Source organism: Montipora foliosa, chromosome 12, assembly GCF_036669935.1.
Source record: "Montipora foliosa isolate CH-2021 chromosome 12, ASM3666993v2, whole genome shotgun sequence".
Lineage (NCBI taxonomy): Eukaryota > Metazoa > Cnidaria > Anthozoa > Scleractinia > Acroporidae > Montipora > Montipora foliosa.
The window spans coordinates 41,723,447-41,736,026 of NC_090880.1; the positions used below are offsets into that span (position 1 = coordinate 41,723,447).

General features: G+C 39.8%; 1 protein-coding gene across 1 annotated transcript in view; it reads left to right on the forward strand.

The window, feature by feature from the left end:
• Positions 1 to 215: 215 nt before the first annotated feature.
• LOC137980332 (cholesterol 24-hydroxylase-like) overlaps positions 216 to 12,580 on the forward strand; it is a 14,600-nt gene continuing 2,235 nt past the window's right edge. Inside the window, exons 1-3 of the mRNA XM_068827748.1 lie at positions 216 to 862; positions 10,079 to 10,412; positions 11,843 to 11,915. Coding sequence (XP_068683849.1) covers positions 263 to 862; positions 10,079 to 10,412; positions 11,843 to 11,915 — 1,007 coding nt within the window. The 5' untranslated portion in view covers positions 216 to 262. The remainder of the gene's footprint in view (positions 863 to 10,078; positions 10,413 to 11,842; positions 11,916 to 12,580) is intronic.

Consider the following 12,580-nt stretch of genomic DNA (forward strand, 5'->3'; position numbering starts at 1 on the left):
TCATTTTTCTCCAGTGACAACCCCTGAAATTGCCTTGCCTTGCACCCTTCTTGCAAGTCATTTGACTTCATATGTTAGGCCTTACTTCACTAGAGGAAGCAAGCTTTTCATAGTTCCTAGCCATTTTGTAGGGGAAAAAGTTCAAAGGTCAACGCTTCATGATCTGACCAGTCCACTATCCCAACTCACCAGTCCGATTCTTTCCTTTCCTTTCCATTCTCTCTCTCTCTCTCTCTCCGCCATCTTGCCATCGCGTGTCAACATGACTTCTGTAGCATTGGCGATTTTCTTGATCGCAATTGCACTTGCACTTTTCATGGGCTTTTCGTTAACAACATATTCCGTTTACTTGGTCTACGTTCGTTGGAAGTACAGGCATCTTCCCGGACCGAAGAGGGACAGCTTTTTTTCGGGTAACCTGCCTCTGATTATCAGAAACGGAGAAAAAGGCAAAATATTTCACCAAATGATGCTAGAATTTCATAGAACCTACGGGCCTATAGTTCTAATGTGGGTATACCACCAACCAATCGTTTTTGTGGCTGGTCCAGAGCTCACCAAAAAATGTCTCGTCACTCTAAATCTACGAAAATCTCCAAAAGATTATAGCATTCTCTCCTACCCATTCGGTCAAAGACTGGGAGGAAATGGATTGGTAACCGTATTGGATCACGACTTGTGGAAGAAGCACAGGTCCCTCATAAACCCAGCATTTCACCGACGCTATTTGATGAACCTGATGTCAGCATTCAACAGCAGCTGTGACTTATTTCTGAACAAAATAAATGGAATTGCCGACGGCAAAACTGTGGTAAACATGGCAGAGGAGTTTGCCAGAGTAACAATGGATGTCATCGGAAAGGTAGGCAGAGAGCATTAGGCGAACGCTAACGTAAACTAGAATCTACATTACCCGGGGTGGTCAATCAAATTGATCTCGGAAAATCATTCGCTAAATCGATATCAATCGATAAATTGATTTTAAACGACTTTATCGGTCAATCGATGAAAATCGAAACTCAGACAGCGTTTACAGCAACGCGGTTTCACATCGACATGGTTTCATGACTTCAAGACCGCGTCAAAGCCGATACGGTTTGGAAGTGTCTATGCACCAGTCAAAGTAAATCCCCCCAACCCGGGAAAGGCGGGGACATTGGACAAAAACTCCAAAAAATGAGCCAATGTCCCCACTCCCAGGGAAATATTCTCATTTCAATGTCTTCGCTTGTCCCCACCTACCAGTGAAGGTATATTTCTTTCAGCAATTTCTTTTGCTTCCTTCCTCTTAGTCATTCTCTTTATTATTTCTCTCTGCTTTAACAACACTTGTTTTCCTTTATCAGATTGCAAATTCAAGTTTACCCAATCTTCAGGATCATCACTACCTGAGTCAGTCAGTCCATTCCACTTTTTCAACAGCTACCCTCTCACTATCCAAATATGCTTGTCTAGATATTTCTACACGGTCACTTTCATCATCATTTAAGTCCACTGACGAAAGATTTTCACTGAAGTCAAGAAGAACTTGAAAGACAACTTCATTGCTGCACTGCCGCGTCAAAAGTCTTAACTCTTCTTCAAAGGAGAACCAATTTAACTGATTCTCCCTGAGCATAAGCAATAAATGGTCATGGTTTGGGGCAAATACGTGGGGTTGTTTATTCAGTCCCTCGTCTGGGTCCATGTGCTTTGTGAGTAGACATTCTTCCTTGTTCCTCTTGTTGGGTGTTCTTATCTGCGCCTTTAACTGACATTTCCAACTCTTTTGGCCGAGTTTCTTCAATCACATCTTACTCACTACTTTGATTATCACTGATCCACTGAATTTCACAAATTGGTTCCAGCTTTTTTGTTTGAATAGTTAATGGCTTCACAAACGGCAAATTTAATTAGTTTTCTGTCACTCTCTGTTGATGTCAAGTTACAAAGAGCAAGTAAAGTATCTTTTTTCATTCCCCCTCCGGTTTCTAGGTTTGGCTGCAACGTAAACTTCTCAACCAAGCCAACCAATTTCTTGTAATCGACATTTTCCTGTTTTTCAACAACAAACAACTTTTGCATTCCACTTCGCTGACCAACTCTAAAAATCACAACAGGAAGCTGCATGAATCTCCTCACAGCGTTTGACAAGCGGTAGGTTGAGGAGAAAATAATGTGTTCTATAGAGTTTGGAAACGTCACATACCCCAGACTGAATAATAGCAACAGCAACTTCAATCAACAAAGGGCATTCCTTACAGTCATTTCTGTGATTATTACGGCACAGTTCAGACCTAAAAGAAATGAACTGACTCAGAGAAATGTTATTCAAGTGGGATATGTAAAGACCATCTTGCTCCTTAAAAGTAACACTCAAGTTGTTCTTTGTTTGCCTCAGATAGTGTTTGAAAGTCTCATCTTTTGGCCTACCGCTTTCATCTCTAAAAAATTAATATTTTCAATGTTCTTCTGCCGTGACGAGTCTGATTGATCCATTTGGGGTACAGAAGTTGAACAGTGCATGCCTTTTTCTTCAACCGTATGATTAACATCAATGATGTCATCTTTCTGTTGCAAGTCACTCTTTCTTTTTGCAACCAGCAACTTGTCAATTGCGATTTGTGAAGTGGTTGGCAGTTGACCCTTGTCTTCAATAAGCTCTTTGGCATCTCTCTTTTTCTTTTGTAGGATTGATTTTGCTTCTTTCTTCTGCAGCAATGTAAGCTCGTCCTCCAATTTTCGCTTTCTTTCTCTCAGTGGGGTCATCGCCTGCGTCAAGTGCCTTGCTTTTTCGTCATTATCAACATTCCTTGCTTTAAATCTTGATTTTTCAATCAATGTCATTTCTACTTTTATTTCTTTCAGATCTTCTTCTATTTCACTGATTCTTTTTGACCGCAACGATGGGGTTAGTTTGGAGGGCTCGGGAGGTGGCTCGATCGTTAAGAGATAAATCAGCTGACCTGGACTTTTTTCTCTTGTACAGATAAGCATCGCTATCAATTTTCTTCTTTGGCACTGCTTGTAATTCTCCCTTGTTTTGTACTAACTGTGGATTTCTACAGCAAGTTCATAAGCAGCATCATTTAATGCTTTGCGGTACTCATATAGGAAACAGCCAGGTGTTAGATTTTTGTAAATTGCACTCTCTTCCCTCAACTTTTCTGGATCTACTTTTAAGGAGACCTCCACAGTAGTATTGCTTTGAATCTGCAATATGCATTATAATTATAGTTTTAACCTCATGCATGATTTTTTAATAGAGAAAGAAGAAAAATTGTATTGAAATCATGTACAGATGCCAGAAAATATAGGGTTAACCAAAGTGAGGTTCATTTGAATCATTTCGGTTACTGGACCTCAGTTATACCTTATACTCTGTAAGAGTTATACTCTGTAAGCTGGCAGCAACATAAGTCTTCTCAACAAGTGAAGAACACTGATGCCCCATATTTCTTCAGCTTGGAAAATTAATGTGATTACAGTGAACCTTATCCATGCATCAGCGTCATTAAACAAAGTCAACTTCTTGATTACAATCCCAAAGTTGTATTTCACCCTCAAATCCCAAAAATAAGCTCAGGGCTCATATTTTTTAATGACAATTTGAAGGGGCTTATACACAAAGGGACATATTATAGGAGGTATACTTTCATTTTGAAATCGGCTAGGAAAATGATAATATTCATTCATTTGGTGCTTTGGTCTTTGTGGGCTTATACACAGAAGGGCTCTTTAATGGAGGTTTTATTAGCATTTTGAGTTAAGGGGATTATATCTGTTGGGGCTTGTGCACGGCAGGCTTTTTCTCAGAATTTTACAGTTACCCAAATGTGTGTATGCTGCTGTATCAACTTCAATACTAGACCTGTGAACATTAAAGGCATGCAATTTTTCACCTTTATGGCTGGCCCAAGTAATAGCTGATTTCCTTGTATGCAAATTGTTCTTTGATGACCTTAAAAATATATAGGCATCATATTATGTATCTGTACATAAGAGTTATCGAAAACACAAAAACCGCTTGCCACATTTCAAACCATAGTACAATCCATGTAAAGTCATTTAGGCTTCAAAATTTTAATGTCTACACATACCATTGTCAGAAATACTGTTGCCACTCGCAATGTTTCCTCTCACAACCATATTTGTTTCCTTGGACAGTGCACCTACAAAATTAACTTTCAAGTTAGGAGAACAAAGCCAGAGATGACATGCAAACTTGTATAAACCACTTTCATAAATGGTGACCACTTTTACATTTTTTCGTCTTTATGTTAATTAGACCTACTCCCCTCATTTTGAAACAAAAATCCTTTTCAAATTTGCTTGTCATAGAGAGGCATGAAAGGCTTACTAGCATTAAAACAAGAGAATATTTTATTTGGCCACCATTATGACAGAGGTCTATAAAAATTAGAACCCTCTGCCTCCTGCAGTTTGGAATGAAGGACATGACAAGCACTGCAGTTAAAGATTCTTTCAGCCTCACAAAGTAGGTTATTCCACTCAAAAGTATAACTAATAGTAGTATAATAAATGCTTCGTAACAAGTACATAACTATCAACGTCACAAAAATGTACAAACGTACCTATTGCAGCAGATTTTTCACCAACTATGCAGGGTAGCAGTACATGTTTACCTACAGGAAATAAATTCACAAGGTCAAGATAGACCTAATTGGCTAACTCAATGTTGTACCCAATTCAAATCACCTGGGACTAAGATTCTTTTTGTATTGTATTTGCATGATAATGTAGCATTCATGTTTAAATGACATGGAAATACCTGGAACAAAACGTTTTATTTCTAAAGGGTTTGAATTGGGTACAACATTGAGTTTGCCGATTAGGTCTATTACTTCACAGTTACGAATGAATATATGGTTTCATCTACCTCCTTTGACAATTACTGGTAAGATTTAACATGACAGAAAATATATAAACTTTATACATCATGACAAAAAGTTCATCTATCTTCAATAACCTACCTTCTTCCAAGCTGTCAGAAGCACTGGCTTTCTATAAATAGTTGAATTAAAAAAGGAAACAAAAATCAATATTTCATAATAAGCTTACAAATAATTTTATTGTCTTCAATAAAAGCATTTGGGAATCACCACAATTCAAGCATATTACAAATACCTTTTTCACCAACCGAAGTCTCGCTCTGTTGTTTATCTTTGACAAGGTATCCAAGGTATCATTCCATTCGGTATCGTATTGTTGTACTAGTAACATGGAATCTTTATCGCTTATGTCAAAAGCCTGTTTTATGGCTGGAAATGCATCACATAGGGGAATTCCCCCAACAGGAAGGGCCTTACGGCTTTCGCCCAACTCAGCGAGAGCCTGAAATATTTAATGAAAGTGGATATTTAGAATCATCAGTTTTTTTAATGTGAACGCACAGGATGAATGCATGGTCAACCAAGCGAAGAAAATCGGGTCAGCAAACAAAATTAGAAAGATGTACACAAAAACGATACACACGTTTTAATTAAACTTTCACAAGTAACATTTTTGGGTCGAAATTAGGAGATGGATGGCAAGCAAGACCTAAGGAATAGATTGAAAAGCACTCACGTTATTTGCGGCTAAATACCGGAAAACCTTAGTCCCAGTGAAGTCCCAGTCATGCACAGATATTACAAATTTGAGCCCGCGAGAATGAGAGCCCCAACACCAAACCAATGTTTTTACCCAGACCGCTGGTCGGTGCAATACGTTTCTCTGCCTTCTGAGCTGGTCCCAGTCTCTTTACAACTCCAAATAACGCAGAAGCAATTCTCGTCTAAGACCCCGTGTACCGGGAGAGTTTTGAGAGTCGATGATCGGTTTTTGTTCCGCTAATGTCCCCGCCTTTCCCGGATGGGAGGGGGGGGGGGGGGACTGGCGCATTTCACGGAACCGTTTTCGCCAGAAAATAAACGTCGTGATGTCATAAGCGGGCTCTGCACTACGTGCTAAATTCACTATTTTGAATTGAACAATGCAAATTTCGCGCCAAAATGGTAACCGTATTCAAATTGATGCGCTTTCGCTGTTTACACGACAGATGAAACCGCATCGTTTTGAAAACGCTCCACTCAGTTTTGGCACCGGTTTCAAATCGACACGGTTTCGATAACAGTCTCGATCGGTGTCGTGTAAACAGAAGGTATAACCGCATCGAAATCTATGCGGTTACAAATAAAACCGCGTTCGTGTAAACGCTGCCTCAGACTCCGACGTTATAGAATCAATAAATAATATCCTGTTTCCGTTGACCCTTTAAAATAATGTAGATTTCAAAGGCGGCTATGAAATGATCTGTTGACAAGCACTGTACAAGAGACCAAAGATACTGCATTATGATTGTCTTCTTGATTTTATTGTTCGATCACAAATTTAAATTATTTTTCCTTTTCCGGCTTCTCGGGTTCAAGGCTATCGTCTAAATTTTCTCTGTTTTCTTTTTATTTATATATGTTTCTGCGAGCTCTTTAATATCTTTTGGTGTTTTCGTTTCGAAAAATGGTCAATCTCGTACCCAGAGTCCTCGGGTTTTTTGGCCAGCGGGTGAGCGCCCGGAGAGACTCTGGGGTCGACTCTGGGATTAGGGAGCTTAAGCAACGACAACGGCGACGACAACGAGAACGTCATCTCAAAATATAAATTTGCGTTATTTCAATCGCTTCGGGATTATTTCAACGTTTTTAATATGACAAGGGTGTGGTAATTCCTCAAAGATGACACCAGTCGGAACGGCACTCCATTTTAGGAGAGAAAATGAAAATTTATCCTCAAGTGCTGACGTTCTTTACAAAACCAAAAACTTGGCTATTTCACGTTGTTGTTTTGCTGACGACGGCAACGAAATGGACAAAAGTGAAAAACGCACGTGCAGGGCGTGCAAAGCTATTGTTTTTACCCACTAAATATGCAAATTGGTGACGTTCTCGTTGCCGTCGCCGTTGTCGTTGCTTAAGCTCCCTAATCTCCATTTTCCCAGAAAACGTGGGTTCCGGTCTTATTACGTATGCTTGAGTTTAAACGGAAGCAGAAAAGAGAAAACCGTAAACAGTAGAATTGGCGGGTTGAAAGTGTTCGAGAAACAAGAATTTTAGCGTTACACACAAAGAAACTGGAGAAATGATCATTGGCTTACAGTAAGAGCAAGTGACTGAAGAGGAAACCTCTGATGCTTTCGCTGAGTGTATTTTTAGTGTTTCAGCGTACATCCCATCGTTCAGAGTGCGATGAGAATGTCATCGTGCAAGCAACACGATCGACAAATTGTTTGTGGAAACGACACAAATGTCCTCTTCTTCTACAATTTGATGTTTCTGTAATTCTGAATGGCTTCGACAAGACCTTATTCCACCGCTTTCTCCTCAAAGACACTGATGTAATGTTTTCCCACGGTACTTTTGTAACAGCAACAGTAATAACTTTTTAGCAGGGTGGGAAAATTCCCGTGCGGTATAAGACATAATTCAAAACTCGTCGTTTTATTATTTTTGTGATTTATATATTTCTGAGGTAGAAAAAACCAAACAGCACTGAAACTAGTTTTAGATTTTGAATCTCCCTCCAAATTCTGGGGCTTCTTCCTGTCGGACTGCCATTGTTACGCAAGCGGCCAATCAAAAATATAGTTCAAGTCGATTATCCCAGAGTCTCTCCGGGCGTTCACGCGCTGGCCAAGAAGCCCGAGGACTCTGGGTACGAGATTGAAAAATGGTATGATAATTCAGTTTCGATAAATTCAATATTTATTGATAAAATCGATAATTATCGATTACTCACAACGAAATCTTTTATCGATTTTTATCGAATTTCGAAAAAATTAATCGACTGTTATTGATTGTTATCGAGTGTTATCGATTATCAACGTTATCGGTTGAGGACGCCGGGTAGATAATTTATTACCCTCCCACTTACTTGCTTAGGAATCTCTTGTACAGCTTGTATTGTTATGACACGTTCTTCGTTCTGAAAACCATGGTGCGGCAATAAGAAAAAAATCGCCCCAGACAGCATAGCTGTTTTTATGCGATGGTGACTTTTGCATCACATTTCCCAGGCAAACACCTAGGGGATACGAACATTAGTTAAGATATATGGATGACCTTGTTTCCTTTAATTTAACAGCTTGACTTCAGAGGTGGTAGCTACTCTAATTTGCCCCAAAATTGGAAGTGACGGTGTGTTTAGCCAGTGGTAAGGGTGCTCACCTTGAGATCCGGAGATCCTAGGTTCTAACCATAAGTTGAATTTGATCCTGGTACGGTAGTACCTGGTTCAACTTCTTGGCTGTACTTGTAGCTTAGTTTGCTTCCAGCCAATTGGGATTCTTAGCATGCAGTTGTTGTTGTTCTGGCTCCAGTTGTTCAAAGATTGGATAACTTTAATTAGTATAAATACACAGGTGATTATACAAAATCGCGCGCTCTCACTGGCTCGCTATCTCGGATTATCAGCCGATAATCACCTTGACGGACAAAATGGCTGCCAGTGGTCGTTTTGCCACTGTAAGTGAAGATGATTTTGAGTTGAATTTTGTTTTCTCTTTTTTGAAATAATCACCTGTGTATTTATACTAAATCAATTATTCGCCTCAGGATCAGTGATTATCGGTGAATATTCACCTCGACTTCGTCTCGGTGAATATTCACCGATAAGAACTTCGCCTTCGGTGAATAATTGTTAATTAATATCCAGTGGATATGTCACTATCCAGAATACTCTACATTGATTTTAAACGTTGGGAGGGGTTTTTGGGCACGCCTTTACTCAAACATGCTTAGAGTGTCAGTATATTCACAATTATGTGAGGAAATACAAAAGTCTTTGCTGAGATGGAAACTGTTGGATAATAAATTATCCAGCGGATAAAGTTATCTGGTCTTTTAACAACTGGGCCCTGTTCTGTTGTTTCACTGACTGTGTTTCATTGGCCCTGAAAAGCTCTTATGGGGGAGTGGTCAGCTGAGTATGTATGTAATTAGAGAGTTGGAAGGGGGTTGAGTTCGCCCTTACAGAATTTCTTTTAGTTTTTGGAGAACTTGAGGCAGCTTGGCTGAGATCACGTTCCAGCAATAAGAAGTTGGGGTCACCTGGTTCATTTTAAAGATGTTTAAGCATTTAAAGAGAAAGTGTAGGATGGCTTTTTTGTTTCTATGGCGTGACCTACTATGTCACAATAATCTGTGCTTCTTGTTTCATTAAGGGTGCTGTAACAATTGCCATTACGTGACTCAATCCTTCTGACAAGGTAGACTTTTGAAGTTGTTGAAAGTGGTTTGAGCCACCTTGAATTAATAAACCCTACTGGACAGAGGTAGACCAGTGCACTATTTACAAGCACAACTGTAGAGTTGATCACATTTGTACTCGTTTCAACAAAATCTGCCACTGATGATTGAACGGAAACTGGTGAAAGCATGTAAGACTAAGGTCGGTGCCTGAGCACTAGGGATCTAAAGCAAGGACGAAGACGATGGCTATGACAACGTCCTCTAAAAATATTATTTCCTGTTATTGTAATAATTTTGCAATTACTCCAAGTCACTCTGCATGGAAAGTGTGAGTCCATCCCACATTCCAAGAATACAATTGGTGAGAACTGTGTAGATATTTAGAGAGAAAATTAAAAAGTTATCGTCAGGTGCTCTTGTTCTCCACATAACCTTAAATTTGATCATTTGATCATGTGTAGGGCGTGCAAATCAAAACTATTGTCTTTGCACATTAAACCTATTGTTTTGTGGCATTCTCGTCGCCGTCATCTCTGCTTAAGCTCCCTTTTATCTCCGGAGGTGGTGCTTATGCCCCAGCATGGTGACCTCAATTTTCCCTGGGCACCATAAAAAGATGTTTTAGACAAGTGTCCATGCCCACAGGAACCCTGAAAGGGGCTGTCATTACACAATATGGGGAGATATGGTGATATGCTGAAAGTCTTCTGTCTTGGCCATATTGTTTCATCTATGATTTACTCTGATGTCATACTTATTTCTCTGCCTCACATTTACTACGTCTGAGTCACACTGTGTGTATGCTTATAACTTTGCTTTAATCAAACATCCTGATACATTTTCCTGTTCACCAGGTGGCCTTTAATGTTGATGTTGATGCTATAAGAGATGCAGACAGCTTATTCCCGTCAGCAATTTCCAACGTTCTTGAAGGAATCCAAGTTAGTTTTCGAAGTCCGTTTTGGCGAGTGGATTTCACTCAATTTCCGTTTCAGAGACGTGTGACCCAGGCAGCTAAATACCTTCGTAATTATGCCACAAAGGTGATCAAGGAGCGACAAAAGGCTATGTCAAATGGGGATGATTTCCCAAGTGATATTCTGGCACACATCTTAAGTGTCGCGGAAGCAGAGCCTACATTAACTTTGGAAAACCTTGTTGATGAATTTCTAACTTTCTTTATAGCAGGTCAGGTAGTTTCCATAATGACAGGTGTAGTGATTCCTGTAGTGCAATAGAATCTTAATGAAACTTTGACTCACAGGGTAAATATTTTTTATGAATTATGATATTCCAAATAAATCATTTCTTTTTTCTGGGTGGGATTCCGACGATGACGAGGCGACGCCTCGTGTTTTTAAACCCCGATAAAACACTGCTGCTCGTTTTTTTAATCATTATCTAACGTTTACCCTTGCCTTATTCTTGAAAATACCGTTAATGGCATTATGCTCGAATTATCCCACAGCTTCAAATAAGCGCCCCTCTTAAGGCTTAAAATTTGGAATAAGCGCCCCTCGAGAAAAACGAGGTTGCGTACTCGGTACGATATACGAGACGTATACGGTACTTTTAATGAATGTGACATTCGTGATAGTACAAAATTAATGATCTTCAAAGTCATATGGGTTTGCTTCTCATTTCCTGGATAGAAATATCCATGTGAGCACATAGTAAGTAATTTTCTTTACCGTTTTGTTACAGTTTGGGTTATCTAGAAATAAAGATAGTGTCATTTTGAGGCCAGAAATTGATAAACAAAATAAACGCCCCCTTCGAATTTCTCTGTACATGTGTGGACCCATTTCCATTAGTAGGGCTAACTCTCACATGGTTCATATGGGGTAGAAACCTAGCACTTACGCTCTAATCAGTTAAGTCAGTTTATCAATCAGCTATATTCAAGTGTCAATCTCTTTAGCTCATGTAAGCTTTTCGGGGACACTGAACTAACAACTTGTTTAAAAAAAAGCTAATTTACTCATAATAACCTTTTTGCTAAGCGAGCGGGGGAAGGGGGGGGGGGGGGCAACTTGAATTTCCCAGGAGAGTGAAAAAATGCGGAAAAGGACCATTTCCATGGTAATGGTCCGTACTTCAAAATCCCTACCAAAAACCAGTCAATCGGAGTGTTTGTTCTGCCTTGTTCTTACGTCGTAAGCTACATTTGAAGGATTGTAAGGTTGGTTTCCCTCTGTCTTTTTTGCCCAATTTTGACCATAAAATATGGACACAAAGTACCTTAGGGAAGGTTTTCCGACAACACATAGAATTCAACCTACAACCTCGGTCATAAATAGTTGTAACTTAATAACTGGGAGGATGTAACCTCTCGGTTATTATCAGCTTGTGGTGAGATTGCATAAAGCACCAACAAGACAAAACACAAGAAATGTTCATATCGGGAATTGCGAACCCAGCATGCAGCGTAGCAGGCGCTAGAAAGGGGATGGGAAAGGGAAAGCGCGCCCGCGAAGCTAGGAAAGTGCCTCCCGTTTTCCCTCCCTCCCCTCCCCTTTTAAAGCTTTCCACGCAGGTTACAGCAGCCAGACCAGCAGGCATTTACATTGTTCTTTATGTTTTTTTTTTCTCTTAAGTCATCTTTTCGTCTTTAACAGGTCAAGAGACCACCTCAAATCAGCTGTCTTTCACTCTTTATGAAATTCTCAAGCACCCTCATATTGAAGACAGGTATGCAAAAAACGTAGCAGAAATTTCAAGATTACTGATAAAATAATTATCATCTTTGCAATCATGGACATACTCAGTCCTTTAATTACTAAGGTAAGGACATACTGGCGACACAAGATCCAAAAGTGAAAGTGAAGATCGAAAAGTGAATCATAATCAAGAAAGGTGTGTAGCAAAGAGCGTGTTTGTAAGTTCAAAGAAATCAGTGAAGGATGGAAGTAGTTTTGAAGCAAGTTAGCTACGAAGTACTTAAAATAAATGGAGAGATGATCCTTGTGATAAAGGTAAAGTAAAGGTAAAGTAACTTTATTTAACGTCGGTAGTTCCTTCAGCTACGAGGCTGGTATCAATGGAAGCCGACGGTGCGCCCTTTACCCCCCTCCCTCTGTCAGTGCGCCGTTTTAAGGGGATTTAAAGCTATAGCTACACGGATCAGAGGAAAGTCGAAACAGACGTTTAAGTCACCGAGGATCGAACCGGGGACCTCTCGCTCCGAAAGCCGCGCACTAGCCAACTGAGCCACGACTGTTCATGTAAACAATACCTGCCCTACATCATACAGCCTGACAAAGTGAAATTGCCTGATTTTAAGCCCAAGGGGACTAGGTACGAGTCTATAAATTATGGGATTAGCAACTATTGATGCACATAATCAGAGATAGAGG